At 44.9% G+C, this 20161-nt stretch overlaps 2 protein-coding genes across 2 annotated transcripts in view; one reads left to right on the top strand and one right to left on the bottom strand.

Moving 5' to 3' along the window:
• The window catches only part of MASP1 (mannan-binding lectin serine peptidase 1 (C4/C2 activating component of Ra-reactive factor)), a 57784-nt gene extending 54682 nt beyond the window's left edge, over nucleotides 1-3102 (top strand). The window contains exons 15-17 of the mRNA XM_004675080.2: nucleotides 570-637; nucleotides 2116-2215; nucleotides 2912-3102. Coding sequence (XP_004675137.1) covers nucleotides 570-637; nucleotides 2116-2215; nucleotides 2912-3102 — 359 coding nt within the window. The remainder of the gene's footprint in view (nucleotides 1-569; nucleotides 638-2115; nucleotides 2216-2911) is intronic.
• Nucleotides 3103-14851: 11749 nt separating this feature from the next.
• RTP1 (receptor (chemosensory) transporter protein 1) lies at nucleotides 14852-17472 on the bottom strand. Its single transcript, XM_004675082.2, has 2 exons — nucleotides 17201-17472; nucleotides 14852-15472 (listed from the first exon to the last, which is right to left on the bottom strand). The coding sequence occupies exons 1-2, from the start codon at nucleotides 17470-17472 to the stop codon at nucleotides 14953-14955; spliced, it is 792 nt and encodes a 263-aa protein (XP_004675139.1). The 3' UTR covers nucleotides 14852-14952.
• Nucleotides 17473-20161: the final 2689 nt, after the last annotated feature.

Genomic DNA, 20161 nt, shown 5'->3' with positions numbered 1-20161 from the left:
TGTTCCCTCAGTGGTCCACCCACTTTACATCACCTTAAGAGCTGTTGACTTCATAGGCTTCTAGACTAGCACAGCTCAGAGGGGTTTTGGAGAATAACAAGCTGAACCTCTTCATTTTATGGAAGGGAGACTGAAGCCCAGAAGGGGAGGAATGAGGCCTTGTGAAAGGCAGTAGAGCTTACTCTGGGCAAAGCTTTTTATTTCTGCTTCTTTTTATTTATTCACAATTGTTGACGGAGCCCATCCAGTATGAACACTACCATAGATGTGGGGATATAGCAGTGAAAAAGTACATGAGAGGGTAGTTTGGGGGTACCTGCATGCCATGCTAGTTAGGAGTGGGAGAGAAAAGACAACTGAACAAATTAGCCAGCTAAAGTCAAAGGGACAAATACCCAAACCCCTGTTGCAGGCACCCACCTGCCAAGCCTTCATTCCTGCCGGGCTGCCTTTTCCTTAGGGACCAATTTTGGCCCTTCCTCCATAGGCAGAGGATGACGGGACCAAGATGCAAATCTCCGAAGCCCCCAGACAGCTTCTCTGCTCTAACTGTGCCATCTCTCTCCCAGGGGCCATGGTCATCGTCAGTGGCTGGGGGAAGCAGTTCTTACATCGGTTCCCAGAGATACTGATGGAGGTGAAGTTCAGCTTAGACCCCACACCTCTGCTCTGTGGCAGGCCTTCCTGCTTCATGTTGCTCTGCAGGAGGGTGGGAAGACTGGGAACAGGGTGGGATATGATGCAGGGACATACCTCCAGATTTCACTCTGACCTTGAATCCCAATAAGCTCGTTCAGTCTCTTTTACATGGCTTGGAGCTCTAGTCTGTAAACATCATTCAAAGCTTTCATAGTTTATTAAGTGCTCAGCTTAAAGAAAGTCTTCCAGAAAACATTAGGGTTGGATACTGCAGAGTGAATCACCAGTACACCATGGAAATGCACAGACAGCACAGAGACCACACTGAACCTGATGGTTGCATTCAGAAGTCCCTATTCAGATCATTCCAGAACACTGAACTCAGAGTAAGGCCATGGCTCCAAGTCCTGGCTCCTACTACCTTGCTGGGCCACCTAAAAGTAGGCATTTTGCCTCTCAAGATTACCATCTTGTGTCCCAACCCGTGGAATGAGGGTGACACTGAATACATTGCCGGAGCTGCCTGCTCTGTCCTCTGGCCCAGTGAAGCGACAGCTAGTGTCTGAGCCCTTGAACTTAAAATGTGCTTGAAATTTTTAAAGTTTACAACAATCATTAGCTCCCAGGTGTTTCTGTGGTGTCTTTTGTGTCCCATACACTGTACTAGTCGCTAAGGATGCTGGGAAGGCAAGGGACAAATCTGAGTCCCAGGTTTCGTGACTTACAGTTAAGTGGGCAGGAGAGAAAGGAGTTACTAATGTGATAAAAGTGATGAAGAAGTACAGACACTCCAGAATGAGTAACAGAGAACCCAGCCTTGTTTTAGGGAGTCAGAAGGACTTACACAGCACAAAGGCAGTGCATAGACATTACTCAGGCACCCGGTAGTTGGTTGAGGACATGCACGAATGGCTTCCTCACCCCAATGATCCAGGGGGATCATGGCCCCGGAGGTTTTGTAGTTTATGAAGCATCTGCTCGTTATCTCCTCTTTGTACAATTCCATGTGGTTTGTATGTCAAATATTTTTATTTCTATGACTCAGATGAAGAAAGATGTGTCAGAGTACAGAGTATCAGAAGTCTGAAAAACACTGATTAAGACACATGTCCCATAGCCAGAGGGATGGGAGGAGCAAAAACTGATCATAGGTTCTACATACATCACCATACTGGAAACAATGCATGAGTGAGGAAAATATTATTACCTCCATTTTATAGATGAGAGATCTGAGGCCCAGATAGGGCAAGTGCATTTTCCAGGGTCACACAGCAAGGTCAAGACTGAAATTGCACCAAAATATGTATCTCCTCCTAATTCTCTATTCATTGTTCTTTCACTTGTGGTTTCTGGTTAGATCTAAGGTAGACCCAGGCCCATCCAGGGAAAGTGTGGGGAGAAGCCAGGTCTAAGGGTGTCAGAACAACAGGGAAGCTTCGTTTGGGACTGGGGACCAATAATGACTTTGGGTTCCAGATTGAAATTCCAATTGTTGACCACCGTACCTGTCAAGCAGCCTATGCACCACTGAAGAAGAAAGTGACCAAGGACATGATCTGTGCCGGGGAAAAGGAAGGTAAGGCCAAAGGCTGGCATACAATAAGGCACCACGCCCAGGGAGTAGGTGCAGAGCCCTGCAATGGAATGGTGGGTGAATATACTCCATAACGGGTGCTAGGCTGGTAGGCTGAAGAGTGAAACAGGAAGAGGAAAGGGAGCTCATGACATGGTGTCAGAGAGGAGTGCTAAGGAATTTCCATCACTCCCTGCTCCAAGCCAGACGTTTCTGCTATGAAGCAGAAAGTCGCAATCCTGAACTTTTAAAAATCACTAAGTTCTGGGCCCTCGAAAGTGGCACAGCATGTTAAAACACAGCACTAAGAAGCTAAAGCCACTTCAGCATGCGTTCTATCCCCACCCCGGAGGTGACCCACATGACGCGGCAGACCTCTCCTGACCTGCCAGCTGCTCCCCTCAGTCGGCCTGTTGTGCTCCCCACTCTGTCTCTGGTGAATACTCTCACCACCCCTGCACCTCTGGCCTGTACCCCAGTCTGTATTCATAAATAAATAAATCTTTTTTTAAAAAAGAAAATCATTAAGTTCTAAGGAGGCTAGACCTCACACTGCTCAGAGCCCAACTTCGGGTCAAATGGTCTACGTCGCCTCCTAGTGTCCTGTTCGCCAAACTACAAGTCAGATGCCGGGAGAAAGAGGTGCTTTGAATTTGGGGCTAAGAGAGCTACTTTTAACGTGCATTGTTTTTTCTCTAGGAGGGAAGGATGCCTGTGCGGGTGACTCTGGAGGGCCCATGGTGACCCTGGATAGAGAGAGGGGCCAGTGGTACCTGGTGGGCACAGTATCCTGGGGTGACGACTGTGGAAAGAAGGACCGTTATGGAGTATATTCGTACATCTACCAAAACAAGGACTGGATCCAGAGGATCACCAGGATGCGCAACTGACTTCAGATCCTCACCCCTGCACTACCTGTCCGTGCCCAGTCAGCAGCAGAGCATAATTATCTGGTGCAAGATGGCTCACCCCACCTCATTCAGCCCATCCTTTATCAGCAATGAAGGGGGCATCTCAGCCCCCCTTTCACTCTCTTTTAAGAAGTAGAGAGACAGAATGGTGAGAACACAAGACCAAATCCAGCCTCTGTCACTTACTAACTTCGCAACATGCGCAGGTAACTTCACCTCTTTGAGCCTCGATATTTTTTCTGTATTACGGAACCAGCATACTTGACCTACCTCACAAAGTCTGTCCAGGATCAAAAGAACTCATCTAAACCTAGTACTGAGCACCATGCAGGCATCAGCTAGGTGCTCATTTCCCTAGCAAAAGGCTCCTGTATCTCCCAGCAGATGGAGTTCTCATAAACCGTATCTGGGTCTTCAGGCCCAGCAGTGATGGGTCTTTCCTTTAACCTTGACCTTCTTCCTTGGCCCCAGGTGCTCTCTGTTTCTGATCCCAGCTCCAATCCCTACCTTCCATAAAGAGGAACAAAGTTCTTAGCTATGGTGTGCTCCATGGCAGTGAATTTACAACTGAACCAGACATTAAATTTTGACTGGGCCTGGAGGAGCCCGGCACAAAGGAGACTTGGGTGGTGGATTGGGAAGGAAAAACCAGGTTCAGAACAGGCTCTGTCCCCAGCCCCCTCCACCCTGTATGACTCCAGACAAGTCCCTTCCCTCACCCCAAAGGGCCATCTCTGACAATCTAGGATCCAATGAAACTCTTTCTCCATAAGAGATGAATTAAATCAAAGTAGCCAAAAGGCAAAATTACCTTTGATTTCCAATAGAGCCCTCATACAGACAAAATACTGCTGCTTTTGCAACACATGCCCAGTCCGGAGCCTGGGGAATGCTGTCAAATGATCATTCCTTATTCCTAAGCAGAGTGTCTGCTCTAGGCCCCAGCCTCCATCTCTTCCTGAATCTTGAGCTAAACAAAGTCAGCCCTGACAGCCTTCAGGGCGGACCCTCAATTCTTCCTGGCATGCCTCACCCTGAACACCTAATATTACAAGTTCACATGTGTTTCCAAAGCAGAAAACCTCTTTCTGCCAAAAGCCACCTCCTCTCTCAGGAAGTTTCCTGAGAGGCCTCTTCTCAAGAGCTCTGAGATGTCCTTCCTTCAAGGGACCAGAAGCTCAAGTCCCTGTTTTCTGCTTCCATCAAGGAGATTTTAGTTTTTGACCTGCACTGTACCTGCTGAGCCATTCAAGAGCTCTGACTGAAAAAAGATACTGAGCAATGAGAACATTCTGACATCAAGTCCTAGGCTGACTGCTGCTCAAAGACAGCAATTTATGGCCTGCTGCTGTTCCTAGGAGCACATCATTCTACCTCTCTGTTCCTTCTCTGATGGAAAATGGCAGTAATAGCCAGCTCCATCAGACATTTGCCAAGCAAGTTGGAGCCTTATTTCAGAACCAAAGGATTGTGAAGCAAAGTTTTGGAATTGCCCTAAGACAATTTCCATTTCCCAGCACTGCCACAGGGTGCCCTCCTATGCCAGTCTGTGGTGACTGGTACTCTACTGGGGATGGCTGAGAGGAGGCAAACATGATTCATACCTTACGGTCCTATAGGGAAAACTGACAAAGACAAGAGAAACAGCCACAGTGAACACCACACAGTGTTATGTGAGACTGAACAGAGACTTATGTGAGACTGGAAAGTTTCTATCAGGAAAGTTTCGCTGAGGGCATGGTTTTAGAGCTGAGCCTTGGGGGAGGGGGAGCATTTCCACAGGTAAGATAGAGGGAGTCTTCCAGATAGAAGGAGAACAAGAATAAATTTCACTCAGGTTTTCACCAGGTTACACTAGCTTCTCTCACATAAACGAGAGTGAGAGAAGTGGGAGTGGAGCCAATATCTGAAAGAGCCTCTCTCCATACAGCCAGGCAAACAGGGCCAGGATCTACATACAAACACAGACTTCTGGCTACACCCAGATTATCCTGTTTATCCTATTTCCCCAATTGCAAGCTTATCCCTGTTCTGTGGAACTGCCTCGATGTGTCTTGCAAATTAAGCTTACCCTTGATCTAAAGCATTTATTAGCTAGACCAGACCCTGCTTGGCGGCTAAGATCCAAAAATCCCAGACCTCTCACAGAGTCATAGAAGTAGAGGACTGGAATGTCTTGTCTAACACTATGACCTCATTCTTGACCATTTCTGGAGATGGGAAACTCACTACCTCCAAATGCATCCCCTACCAACTTTAAAAGTTACCACCTTTATAAATGTCTCTTTTGTATGCAACCAGAATCCACCTCCCTAAATCTAAAGCTCTGATTCCAAACCATGAATGTTATTATTAGTGATGATGATCATGCCAGATTTTATTAACAATAGCTATTGTTGTTCTTGTGGTTGACTACACATTTGCTCCAATAAACATCTGCATTGAGTCAAAGCATCCCATTGGACTTGCATGTTTTTCATGCACTGATGATTCTGGTGAATTGTGTTTCCATTTATCAACATTTCACTACACCTAATTAAGATCACTATACCATGAAGAGAGAGACTATTCTGGGAAGATTGTATTATTGATACAAAAGCATGCCTTAGGTTTTCCAGATCAGTTCTCATTAAAATACCTTGTCCCTAATGATCCTGTAAGCTATTAAAATATCCCAGGATACCAGTCTTTCAGGTTCCAAGTTACATTCTTTGATCATCACCCATAATCAGAATAGAAAAAAAAAATTGATCTCAGATTGTAAACTCAATGTTGGTTCATAAAATAGGGTACCATGTCTATGAGTAGCTTGTTCTGGATTAGAATAGGCCATAGTTGATCTTGTTCTCTGGTTGCATGAATCAAAGAATAATCATGAAGTCCTTATATTAAGGTCGGTAAGGGAGGGAGGAGAAAATCTAGACAACACATGAGAAAGAGACAGTGGCCAAGCTGTGTCTAAAATGGGTCTTGACATTAAGAGACTTCAGTCCTAGTGCACCATAAGTGAATCACACTACTGTTAAGTGGCAAAAGAGGTAGATGACTTCCTGTTCTGGCCCATGAGCCAAAGCATTGCTGTGAGTCCCAACCTCCATCAGTGAGATGTTTCAGAGTTTCTGTTTTCCTGGAAGGAATAGTTCCCTTTGAAGTGGTAAACTGAAGAAGCAAAAACTTCTCAGATACAGGCAAGTTGGGAAATACAGCAGTGGTGCGTAAGTGAAACGTGTAATTCCTAAACACGATGAAAGTTAAAACAACAACACCACCTTCAAGAAGAACTGAGTTGTTGGCCTTGGATGTTTGGCTCAGTTTCGGGTATAGGAAAGCATTTAAGGACTTTGACTGAGACATGATTTTACCTTTCAAGTGCATTAATGCAAAAAGTAAACTGAAGGAGAAGAAACTAAAAGTAGGGGGCTCAAGATGGTTTTGGGGGCCTCGCTGGTGATGCAAGAGGTTAAAGCTCAGCACTATGAAGCAATCTGCAGTCACTGCAACACAAGTTTCATTGCAGGCCAGGGAGGTGACCCACATTGGCGCAGCAGACCTCTCCTGTCTCGCCCGCTGCTCCCCTCAGCAATGTATTTCAGTCCATTTGCCTGTTCTGCTCCCCACTCTGCCTCTGGTGACCTCACCCCCAAACCTCTGGCCTGTACCCCAGTTCTTGCATGTATCAATAAATAAATATTTTTTAAAAGATAGTTTTGGGACTTCAGGCAATGGCCCTCTGGTCCAGAATGTAGTCCACAGAGAAGGACACAGGAACCCGCTTTCTGGAGCTCTGAGAATCTAGCACCGAGCACAAACTAGCTGCTTTTAGGAGCCTCTCTGTTAACACGTGAGGGTGAATTGGTAGAGAAATAGAGGAGAAACAGGACAGGGACACAAAAGCAGGAATAGACTCCAGGTCCCTGTTTTGTTTTGTGACCTGCTGTTATGCGTGCTGGTCTCCAGAAAGGAAGCCAAGGATTCTTTGAACATGAGAGGAAGAGACAAACAAAACTTTCAACCATCTCCTGTGTCTGGTTCATGTTGACCTTTTTTTCAAGAAGATAAAGAAAATGTCATCTGGATCCAGCAACAAGCTTCCAATCACAGGAAAATGAGTTGGGGCCATTTCAACATCTAGACAGATGATGTCGCCAAAGAAGTCCCCTCTGATGGGTGGGGTGTCAGGAGTAGAGGAAGGTGTGTTAAACCTGAGGATGCCCACAGTAGGTGCAAACAGGTCAGTATGGGTGAACAGACTGTGCCCAACACCAACACCTGCCAGGTGATGACCCCTAGTCCAAAAGCACAACACAACCAGAGCATCAAGGGATCTGAAAGGGGTCCTGGCCCAGGTATTAGAAGATGCTGACAAGTTTTGAAAGTGAGGACTCTCGTCTCCCCCTGAGCTGTTTATCCTATGACATTCCTTCATCTCCTAGAACTGTCTGTTTTTTTAATCCTTGCCTATTAAATGATCACACATGGCCCAGCCTGCCGACAGGATCCAAAACAACAGCATCCTCCCTTTAAACAATTCTGACAACATCTCCCTTTGGTCTGAGTTTGCAGGTCCAAAGCCCAAATCCATGTTGGCAGTCTAGGCGTCCACTGTCTTTTGATTTTAGTCTATTTAAAATTATGAAATACTTCAAACATGCTGGAGAAAAAAAAAAAACATGAACAATTCCACGTCCTGCTCAGACTTGATGAAATGACTGCCATGCAGGAGACACAAACAGGATTCTACCCTGAAGAGTAAGTTGGCATCATGAGAAAGAAGGTGTCTTGGGCCAGGAAAAGACCTCTGAAAGTCAGTCCTGAAGACCTGAGTTCCAGTCTAGCTTGACTGCTTGCTGGCTCTGAACAAGCAAATGGGTAGTGATTTCTGCCTCAGTTTCCACAATTCTTCTGTTGGGCTGTCCTTCTCCTCAGTCTCTCTAAAGGGAGAGGCCCAGCCTCAGTCCTTAGACCTCTTTTCTTTTCTACCTCGCTTCACTCCCTGAAATGTCTCATCTACTCTCATGAAATTTATTATCATCGAAATGCTGATGACTCCAATTTCCTCTCAAAGTTGGATTTCGCCTTTAAATTGCAAGTGGTAATCTTCACCCACCACCTCAGCATTTCTCACTCAATGTCTATCTAGCATATTGCCCAACACACCTCTCAGACTGTTACAGGGCAGGGAGAGGGGCACCACTGAACCCCCAAACCTGCCTGCTCTAAATAGATTCTGTCATCTGCTGCATCAAGACAAAATATATAAGACTTTAATGAAAAGGAACTTTTATACAGTGAGTACACAACACGGAAGACAAAGAATATAATTTCTAAATCAAACACCATCCCCTCGTGGGTAAAAGTCCACCCAAAAGGGATTGGCCCAAAGCAAGGCCTGAAAGCCTGCCACAAGACTAAAGCACCTTCTGGCCGGGACCCATGGAAAAGGGTCAGAAATGGCCAGACAAGTCTGGGAGGAAAAGAGCAAAATCAAAATCAATATAAACACTGCCATAGTCAACTTCCCCACTTGTCTCTCACCCACATCTCTGTCAACCAGTCCAGGGCCAAGAAATAAACACAGTTTCTTCACATGTCTCCCTTTGCTCCACATGGCTTCCTCAGGTGTCCTTCTGGCTCTCCATCCTGCTTCCTACCTCCTCAGACTCCTTCTCTGCTCTGCTTTTTCTCTTCTCAATTCCACCCTACTTTTGTGGGGCAGTGAACCTGGAACTTCCTCTTTGCCTAGGGACCACCCTGTTACAATACTTCTTGTGTCCAAATTTGAGCTCCTGATATTGCCCCCAAATCTGTTCCTCACAGTTTTCCTCCTTTCACAAAGGTTACATCATTCTTCCAGTTGCCTACTTCAAAAGTTTTAGAGTCCCTTTGGTTCCTTTTTCCTCTCAGACATCTAAGTCATCATCAAATCCTCAGTGGTCTATCTTTAAATTATAACCAGACTCTCTCTCTATTCCAGTCATTCTCACTGCAGTACAGGCTGCAGCCTTGAATAGGCCACAATTGCCTCTTCCTGGATTACTGCAGGAGTTCCTAGATAATCTCCTCTTGCACTCTGTTCCTCTCAGCATAGCAACAGTCAATGGGACTACATCACCCAGACTCAAAGCTTCCAATGCCGTCTTGCTCAATTCAGATTAAAGTCCAATATCCTGACATAGCTGACCCCATTATCGCTCTGATTCCCCACTACTCTGTGATGATGACTAAGCCGGAACTCCACTCACACCACATTAGTATCCTACAAATTGAACATTCCAGCCTGCTTCTACCTCAGAGTCCTTGCACATATTCTCCTTATTTGGTTTCATTATCTTTTTTCCAAATTTATAGTTCCACACCTAGGCAATCAAAAATTGTAACTCCACCCACACCATTGCTTACTTGATTCTTCTCCTTAGTACTGAACACTAATATACCACACATCTGATTGTGTCCAATTCTTCTAGTAGCCACAAGGTAAGTGATTTAATAAGCTTGCTCTCCACTATATACCCGTGCCTAGAACACAGCCTCACCCATAATACGCATTTGATAAATACCTGTTAAATGGGTGAATCATGAAAATGAAGAATATCTTATTCCATCAACAAAATATTATTATGACCTTATTAAGACAGTAGAGAAGAATTGTTGGGCTTATTTTAGAAGTGAGGGGATAAGACACATACTGAAATTTCATCACTACCACCTAAGACCTCCTGTAAATCTATATCTCCTTTAAGGGAAGTCTAGTCTACACTAGTTTGCTGGATGAGAGAAAGGGGGTGGGGGGGGAGAGAGGAAAGGAGAGAAAAGGAAGATGTTATGAATATTCAGAGGAGAGTCAAATGTCATTCATTCTAGCCAGATTAAAATTAGATCAACTGCTGGAGGGATGTGGGTGAGAGAACTATCCCAAATAACTGAGGACAAATAAGGTTAAACAGCAGTATGCGAGTAAGGTCAGAACTGATTGGACGCTCCAAATCATCTTACTTCTTTGCTTTACAAATGAAGAAACAAGAGAGAATAAAGACTAAGTCACCAAGGTTAATAACCTAGAGGTCAAGATAATGGCTTAACCAGGAATGAAACTCAGGTTGCCTACCTCTTGGGCCATTCAGGTTTTTATATCACATCCACCATCCCATCCCATCCTCGCAAGACCCTGTCGCAAAGCAGCCATACAACAGGAATCTTTGTTTCCCTGGTGTATGTGGCAGTATCCACGCAATGCCAAAATGACTTCAAGAGAAATTCCTTAGCTGGGAGTCCTACAGAGAACCAAATGGGACTTGGAAAAGAGCTAAATTCCTCCTGGGTATTTCAGCCAATGGGAATGGAGCCCAGAAATCACTGGTGTTTTCTGTTTGGGGAGATTTCTTTTTAAACAGCTATCTTAAAAGAATAGAGTAGCTACCATACATCTGGAAAAAAGAAGTCACTGCTTTGAAATAAATATGAGTGGAAGGAAAGAAATGCTTCTACAAATATTGAAATAAACCAGTTCTGATCCTTGGGGCTGGGAAATTAACCCTAGTCTTCCTTTTTTTTTTTTTTTTTTCACTACAGCATTTACCAACAGAGCTGAAATTACTACAAAAAGGAGTCCTTCAGGGCTCGAAAAGAAGGCTGCCAATTGAAATGGGAAAAAAAGGAGAAGAGAATGAGCATGTGCCCTGAATTGGACAAGGTCACAGACAGAGTATTATTTATTCTTTACAATGACCCTCCAAGACAGACAGTATTATTCCCATTTTAATTAGGAAAGTGGGACTCAGAGCTTAAATAATTTGCCTAAGACCATTAAAGCTAAAAAGCAAAACTACATCTCAAGTATCTTGTAACCCCAGATTTCATGATCCTCCCTTATTTCATGTTGTACAATATTGGTCAGATTTCTCATTTTTTTTCTGATTTTTAGTTCACTAGCTGTGGCATAGGAACCCAGAACAAGGCATGTATTACCTTTTATATCTCTTATTGTGCATGGACTTAGTATGTTGGGAATTTTCCTTATCGAATGATCTTCTTGGTTCTTGGTTCTCAGGAGCCCTGACATCCAGGAGATTTCTTCCATTGGGTTGGCCTCCTGTTCTAGTTAGTTTAAAGGGCATGATCAAGGCAACACTTTTTATTGCTCCCACACTGAGGATTACGGTTTCTGGCACCAGAGTTCAGAGCCTGTAGTTCCCCTCCTGGTGTGAACATCAAGGCCAGTGTACAGAAGCTCCACTGGGAATGGCTGGGATCCTCAAACTCCCTGAGGAGTTTGTTTATAAAAGCTAGGGTACATCTAACAAGTTCATCATGTGTCATGTGGCCTTGTGTGCAAAGAAAGAACTGTTCCAGAGATGTTCCTGCCAAGACAAGGGCTAAGCCAGTGAGCAAGCATCTGTAGCAAGTATAAGGGATAATTAAGAAAGATACACAGATGTCTTCCTACAGAGTAGGAAGAGAATTACTGCCTTAAGAAAGAGTTCTAGAATAAAGCTAGGTGAGGATTGGACTCATTGTTCTACTGCTACCTGTCAGTGGGTGGAAGCTGGGGAGTCACCTTTATGCTGTGCACACATTTTGTCATCTGCATAGTGAAATGGTTGAGTCAAAGTGAAATGGTTAAGTTCTTCCAAAGCTAATACCCTGGAAGGCTGAAAATCTTCCTTTCTCCAAATAGACCCTCAGAAGCATAATGTCATGGAGTTGGGAGAGAAATGAGAGGATCTGAAAGGGGAAGCAGAGGGAGAAATGCAAGCTCTTAACAGGAGCACCAATTCCATTCTTGCACAGAGGACATTAGAGGAAATAGCAAAGGCTGGAAACTGAAGATTTAGCTGGCCTTAGCCTGGCAAAGATGAAAATAGGACAGATAGAATCACGAACGTGAAGCCGCATGATGCCCTATGTGAGAGCAGCTGGGAGTCCATTGAGACAAAATGGCATGTTGGAAAGCTCCTAGTCTGAAAATGAGGTTTGCCCATGGAAACATCAAAAAACATCCTGAAACTGACTCAAATAACTACATAGGAATTCTGGGAAATGGTCAAAGCGCATGCCTAAACAAAACAAGCAAATGCATAACTGAGAAGAAGGCACATTTCAAGACAGTAAAAATCCTGTGGTGATTTTATTTGCCTTGGACACAACCCAACATATAACAGCTTTGGTTTGGGGAAGGTAGCACCTCAGTCATAGAGTTCCCTTAACCTCAACCAGAGGAAGAAAAGCAGACTTTATCTGCAATTATCCTACCTGATATATGGGTTGCACAAAGGGCTGATCTCTGTTTTTCCTAACTCAGATCTCAGGCAGAGAAAGCAGAAGTTACTGTTGATGATAGCTCACTGGATCACTTATTCATTCAACAAATATTTATTGAGCATTTTCTATGTGCTCAATAGAGGCGAACAAAATATACAATACCTGTGTTTCTTGGAACTTCTATTCTAGCAGAGTGTATAGACATAAACAAGAAATTATAGTAGCACCCACCACCACCCTTGTCCATGGTTTTAGTTACCCATAGTCAACCATGGCCCAAGAGTAATACATGCAATAAGATATTTTGGAAGAGAGACACTATATCCATATAATTTTTACTAGTATATTGTTATAGTTGTTCTAATCTCATTATTGCCAAATTTTATTGTGCACTATTTGTCAATTAAGCTGTATCATAGATAGGTATTGGTATCGGAAAAACAGTCTATATAGGATTTAGATGCATGGTTTCAGGCATCCACTGGGGGTCTTGAAAGGTGTCTCCCATGGACAAGGGGAACTACTATATGGCAAAGTTTGATGTGTCTCCAGGCAAGGATGGTGGTGCTCACTCATTAGTAGAGACTCTAAGAGCAGGATAAATCCTTGTGGTGGACAGAAGCAGAAAGGTATGAGGGAGGGTCAAGTCCTCAAGGCAAGGAGTGGGCAGTGAAAACAAAACTGAGCTCAAATCCTAGAAATCTAAGGCAGATCAATCATTAAGGAAGATCTCAGGGATCCGTTATTATAACACCAGGTGTAAGAAGAATTTTGTCCCTCAGAAGTCATCAAACCAGGCAACATGATTGGATCACTTGGGAACCTTATTCAAATTCTGATACTGAAGCCCCAGAAATTCTGATTCTATACTGGGGCAGAGGCTGCGCATTGCTATTTCTTTGCAAATGCCCCAGGATTTTTAAAGTGCAGCAAGATTTAGTGTTTCCGCAACAAATAGAGATCTTTGGCAGGAGGGCTTACCCCTCAATGCCCTTTGGACTCCAGCATCCACATCAGGGCTCACCCAATAAAAGGAGCCATGGTATGTGGCTCGGATAAAGGAAAGAATATTGTGTGGATAAAGTGGAGGAAGCCAGGACTGAATCAGGGAAGGGCAGTAAGGCTGGACTTACGCCGAGTCCCCTTTATGACTGACCAAGGGCTGCTTGCATCCCTCACTATGGACAACTGGCTCAGACCTTGAGGTAGAAGTCAGATAAGGTCATATGTGGGGGGCTCAGAAAGAGGAAAGAGGAGATGAAAGGGTAGAAGGACTACCCAAGAGCTTATTACAAATTAGGGACAGTGTGGTAAAACTCAAGCACACATTAATGACCACTAAGCTTGATTAATGATATCCCATCTTTATTAAAAAGTGTCCCTCTTCCTCCTTCCCTTCAATGGTGGTGATTTCCCATTAAAAGGGGGAACATTTGGGAAAACAGGGAGAGTGAGTCAAGTTATTAACTGAAATAGCGTGAATGAAGACGGTCAAAAGAGCTGTGAAGCATCCTACTTCTTGCTGTCTTGCCTCCATCTACACTCCCTCCAGATCCTTCTAATCAGAAAGTCTTCTCTCCTCCCACTCCTGACCATACAGCAGCACATTTTACAGCAATGTAGGATTCCCCCACATAGATATGCACTTCTCTATGGACATAGCACCTGATTCTTGGTACCTGAACTCTGGACTCCAGTATAAAGCAGTGTCCATCTACCTGTTTTCCAAAATTGTGTGTGTGTGTGTGTGTGTGTGTGTGCTTTGCTGCTAACACTCTGCTTTCTAAATCACCCTTGAATTCTCTGACCATTCACATTTGGAGAGAAGGAAGCCTAGCTTTTTGGGACTCCACCTCAATCACCATCTTTGATGCAGGCAGATGCCAAAATCGACCCCAAGTGGACGGAAGCTGGAAGGTGGAGGTCTGGAGAACAGAAGCAAAGGAACCATGCGTGTAGCAGCAAAGGGCCAGCCTTGTGCCCCAACTTCTCATTCTCCAAGAGGAATCTCTGCTATGTGCTTGGAGGGAGAATTTGGGTGCAGCTCACATGCTAGGCAGAGGCTACTTTAAGGCACGGCTCCAGATGTGAAAATAATGAAGGTCAGGGGTGGAGGGTTCACAAGAGAGGAAGGATGAGCCCTACCTGTCCCTTTCAATCTTTTTAAAAGGCAGTGGAATATTTATTCATTTGTTCTCACAAAACTCTTCAATGGGACTCCATCTAAGACCAAGCCCTTCTGATTACTGCGGGAGGAGGAAGTAGGAGCTGGAGAAGAGTGGTTAGACCAGAAGAAACCCACTCACTCAAACTACCTTCAAAACCCAAAAGACCCTGAGACACTGAAGCAGGATTTTGGAACCTTTTTAAAAATCAATGAGCTTTAGCCCAAACCTATGATTTTATAAATAGAAAAACTGGATGTTTTGTCCCAGATACCCTCGGATCTGTGGCACGCCAGAGCTAAAATCCGATCCCTCTCCCAACCCAGGTCTCTTCTTCCCCTTCCACCAGCTGGGTGGTCTCCACAGCCCTCGGCCCCTTAAGTCCCCTGGGCCCACCAAGGCGATCTTAGACTGAGCTGCGGAAGGAGAACTGCAGGTAGATGATCAGCAGCAGCACTGTGGCCCAAAACAAGCACCAGGGGATGGAGCAGAAGTTGCAGCCAGAACCTGCCTCGGCCTGCGGCTTGGTGGGGCTGGGAGCCCGGGAAAAGGTGTAGGTGGTGGCCTCCTCCTCCAGCAGCTTCTCGCTGGGCTTCCAGTGCACGATGCCCTCCTGGCAGGCTTCGCAAAACTCGCCCCGGTGCCGCCGGTGGTCTTGGCGGCTGGCCACGTGGATGCGGTACTGACCACCACGCTCGCCGTAACACTGCTCGCGCAGGCTGGTGATGAGGTTGTCCACCAGGCTCTCGATGTTCTCCTCCAGCATGCTCGACTCGTCCAGGCGCGCGGTGCCGCACTCGTAGCAAAGCTGCTTGAAGACGCGCATGCGCACCGAGCCTGCCCGCTGAGCGCGGTCCAGGTACATGTGGAAGAGGATGACCACGTGGGGCGATTGCCAAGTGTGCCAGCACCAGGAGCAGTGGAACCTTCAGGGACAGGGAGAAGAAGGAAGAAAGGGTGGAGTGGGGTGGAAACAACCCCAGGAAGTGGGTGAAGAGCAGTAGGCGGAGCTCCGCAGGGGAGCTCCTGTGTTTAGTGTGTCCCCTGGGGTCATTAGCTTCCCCCCCCCCTTAACGCTTACCTGCCTTGTCTGGCCCCTGGAGTGTACTGCTAGGTTCGGGTGCACTCTGCAGAATGCACCTGGAGTCCAGCACTGCTCTGCCTTGCTAACCTCCCTCCGCTGTGCTGAGCTGAGGACTCAGCTCCCTGTCTCTCAACCCCCTCAGGTCATGCATCTGGGCCTTTAGTTCTAGGCTTTTTTTTTTTTTTTCTTTTCGTCTCTAAAATGCACACAGTGCACTAGATGAACACTTCATGCTCAGACCTCCTTTGAGTCTGGTAGTGAAAATGACCCACAATAGGAAGCATATAATCAGTCCACACACTGCTACCTGACTGACGCAAGCAACACTTTTCAAACTCCAGGCTAGTACCGAGTTTAAGCATCCCACGGTCTGGAAGTGGCCTATGTGCAGAGTGAGCTGTTTGGGGCCACCTGAAGGTCAAGGTCACCAACCAGACCTGAGGGAGCTACAGCCCTACAAGCCTTTCATTTCTTGGAGAAGCCCCCTCGCTGTCCTCCCCCTCCCCCTACTGCCACTGAATGTCCAGCCCTCTGCACTCCTCCCATCATCTGGTTTAGGGGCTTCATGGTTTCATTCCCATTTCTTTTACTAATATCCGCTGGAGGCTGTTTCCATTTTCTCAAACCAGATTACAAAAATTGGATTGGAAAATGTCAACACTGGAGGGATCTTAGAACTCACCAAGTTAGCAATGTTTTGTTTTACTTTGAGACTCAGAGAACAAGAAAATGATCCTTGCCACACAACTAGTGACTAGTTGGGTCCATGGCCAAGTACACAACAAGCGATTGAATGGACTGAGCCAGGACAGGAAGTGCGGCCTTACTCCTGACTCCAGCGGCAGCCCTCACCTCTCCTCTATGTCCCACAGGGAAGTCTTCACTTAAGACACACATGGACCACTGCTCAGCAGTCAGCTCCATATCATTGCACGTATAAATCCCCCAGGAGCCTGTTAAAATGCAGTTTCCTAGTCAGTAGGTCTAAGATGGGGATTGAGATTCTACATCTTTAACAAGTTCTAGGTGATGCTGACATTGCTGGTCCATGACCACAGGGTGAAGATCCAGGCAGGCCTCCTTTTGCAAAAGGGGAAAGTGTGGTCAAAGAGGAAAACTGAGCCGCTCAAGAACCATGCAGCTAAGTGTAGAGCCAGTTTACAGCCCAGCTCACGTGTTCAGTATTGCATATTAAGTCAAACTGAATTACATACATTGAAAGCAAAATGTCCCTAGATCAGAGCGTAGGCCTCTTAACCCTTACCCCCTTAGTCCTTAAGCCCCTCTTTCATTGGCTTCAGCCATTGTAAAAGACTATTAATTGGAAAATATGTACTTGTTTTTCTTCCAGAAAACTGACTCAGAGAGGGAATTACATGGGCGCTCAGTGAAAGAGCTGGAATCTAACTCCAGCGTCAAAGTCCCAGTTAGGGAGTCTCCCTCCCAACCTACACCAGCCCAGCAGTGAGCCGGGCCCGCAGCACCTCAGCACCTGCGTTCTTGTTTTGGCCTCCTCTTGGAACATACCCCAGGCACAGCCCCAGGGACCCCTGCTGACTGGGCTACTCACCTGCCTGAGGCGTGCAATTCCAGGTACTGCTTCCAGCCTGGGGCCAGCACGTTGTGCTTGAGGTTGGGATCTATGATGAGGTCCCAGCTGTCCGCTGGCTTCGCTTCCTCCATCTTCTCATAGAAGACTTTCTTCCACTCACCTGTGGTCACACTTTTACACATGGTATCGTCAGGGGCAAGGGAAGGCAAGCTCCACTTAAAAGAGAAGGAGGGGAGCGAAGGCAGGTGCAGGGCTGGGCAGCGCAGTCTCCACGGTCTAAAAATCCTCATCGACAGGACCAGGAGAAGCAGGACCCAGCTCTCTCCTTTGTCCGCAGTGGAACCTGTTTCCAGGGCAACCAGGCAGGGTGCCAAGAGGCCGAGCTTGGGGAGTGGGGAGTCTCAGAAGAGGTGTTTCAGGGCCCTGAACTGAGGCTGCTGAGGCAAGTTGGTGGGTCTAAATGAGCCAAGATAGAGGTGGTGGACCAGAAGAGAGGCTGTGTTTCAAACCATTTCACTCCGGCCTGCAAACATGTGAAGGCAAAGACTAGGGAGCAGGTTCAATTTCACCTTGCTGCCCCTGGAGGCATCATCAGCATCTGGCTGCTATGGCAACCATGATGCCTTAGGGAAATGAGGAGGAATCAGGGTTGGGAAGATGCAGAACTGTTAATAATAGACATAGCAATAATAATAAACTCTGCACCCCACCCATCTTGTGACTGTCACTTTGCAGTTTACAAAATATAACTGGAGAGGCTGCACCCACTGTTGCTATTGCCACTGTACAGATAAGGAGTCTGGAGCACCCCTGGCTTATAAATGGCAGACCGCATATACAAATGCAGGCTATTGGCCCCCTACTCAATCATTAATCCATTTATTTAAAACCTAGCCATGTCCCAGACTCTGCCAGGTGGTTGTGAGTGGGTATGTACTCAACAACCAAAATGCAATGGGACCCAGGCTGCAACAGCCATGTGTGACAGCAGCCACCTGTATTGGAAGGTAAGAGCTATTGCGTCAGCTTGGCAAGAGTGGGAAAGATTGCTTCCAGCTTGATTATAGAAGAGGAGTATAATTTCCATGGGAAAAACAGCCTTTATTTTACGTATCTCTCATGCTGATTTTAGTAAATTACTTTTCCTTTAAACAGTTTATGCAGATTTATTACAGAAGAAATGGAAAATATGGATAAAGTAGACACAAGTAAGACTGCCCAAGATGATCGTTATGTTGATATATATGCACACTGGCCTCCATTATTCTGTGCATTATGTGTATGTCTGTGTGTTTATGTGTGTATGCTTATGTATACATGCCACATATCACCTTGGTAAATTCTACAAACTACAATGTGAACTATTTTTTAAATAACAATATATCAAATATATTTCTAGGTTCTTAATGTCAGTCCATAGTGATATCATTTGGGATGTTATATTCTACTATATGGTTGGGTATATTTTATTGAAACAATCCTCTATTTGGGGACATTAAGTTTTTTTTGAATTTTTCACAATTATACACTTGCATCTATGTTGAGGAAGCTCATGGACCTGAATTGCAGGCATCATAGAGAATGCTTGACAAGGTTAGAAACACATCTTAACTCCATTTTCTTCAGAACCTGATGTGAATAGAAAAACCTGAATAGTCTCTCCAAATAGTAGGATTAATAAACAACCTCAAGTGCCTGAAGATTAGGCATGAAAAGAAGGACCAAAATTTCCTATCTGGTAAGGAAACTGACTCCCTATGTTCTTCCAGCCTCTGCATGAATACTTGATGTCTTGAGTTACCTTATATTAGCCTTATTTATTCATCTTGGCAAAGTAATAATAACAAAGTAGTATCTGCATTGATTAAAAGCAGGTGTTCTGGAGTCATTTGCCTGGGATTTTTTTTTAATTCCCTTATATTCTTACTAGGGAGTTAATCCAGTATATTTAATGTATATCATTTCATTCTGGCAAAATGTGATGAGGTTTTATGTAAATATATGTTTAATTTTCATCATAATAATAACAACCCAATGTAGCACTTATTATGAATTAGACAGTGACTTGAGTTTTTTAGACATATTAATCTATGTCCTCTAATAAAAAACCCATATAGGTCGATAATAGCAGCAGCAACAGCAGCTCCATTTTGCAAAAAAAAATTAGATAACTTGCTCAAGACGCAATAATAATTAGTGGAAGTGGAATTTGAACCTATAAGGTTGTTTTCAAAACCTCAGCTTAATCACTACACTGCCCAGCATGGAATCTAGAATAGAACCTTGCTACATAAATGTGTCTTTATACCCTCTCATCATTAGTTATGGCCATTCCAGACAGCAGTAACTGAAATTCATATCCTTCTGGCAAAAGGTTCACCAACCACTCTGAAGATATATCCTCTGTGAAAAGGGTGAGTTGCACATGGCCCTCTAGGCTCCCTGGTATCACTGTGGGTGCCACCTCTGCTGCTGAACTCAATTGGCAACAGCAGCCTCAGTACCCTGATGCCCACTATAGATTTTAGAGCTGACAGAGAAATACAGCTTAAAATATTACCAGCAAAATCATAGTGCATATTATCATCCCTAAGTACACCGCCTTCTGTGAAATTATAATTATTTAATGGCAAGCGCTCCAGCACTTGGAAAGAGCTGAACAGAAAGTCAAGAGACATAACTATCCCAACTCTGCTACTGGCTGAATTTTGGCTTTGAGAAAGTCACCTCTCTTCTCTGGCCTCAGTTTTTCATCTGTTCAGTGAAAAACGAGAGTACTATATATATAGTCAGAGGAGACGATGATGTACTCTCATTTTATGAGAGTATATATATATATATATACACACACACACATATATATACATATATATATATTTATGAGAGTATATATGTGTGTGTGTGTGTGTGTGTGTGTGTGTATACACATATATATATCTCCAAACTATATACTTGGAGACTTGAGTCCCCAGAGGGCAG

The sequence above is a fragment of the Condylura cristata genome, unplaced genomic scaffold, assembly GCF_000260355.1.
Source record: "Condylura cristata isolate star-nosed mole 26May11 unplaced genomic scaffold, ConCri1.0 scaffold00003, whole genome shotgun sequence".
In the NCBI taxonomy this organism is placed as follows: Eukaryota; Metazoa; Chordata; class Mammalia; order Eulipotyphla; family Talpidae; genus Condylura; species Condylura cristata.
The sequence above is the reverse complement of the archived record's forward strand: the minus strand, read 5'-3'. Positions and strand labels throughout refer to the sequence as shown.

Bases quoted from the DNA above. Each gene is read 5' to 3' on its own strand.
- RTP1 (XM_004675082.2), bottom strand. From the start codon at position 17,472: ATGAGGATTTTTAGACCGTGGAGACTGCGCTGCCCAGCCCTGCACCTG. The intron at 15,473-17,200 runs GTGAGTAGCCCA...CTGTCCCTGAAG, and splicing joins GAATTGCACGCCTCAGGCAG to GTTCCACTGCTCCTGGTGCT.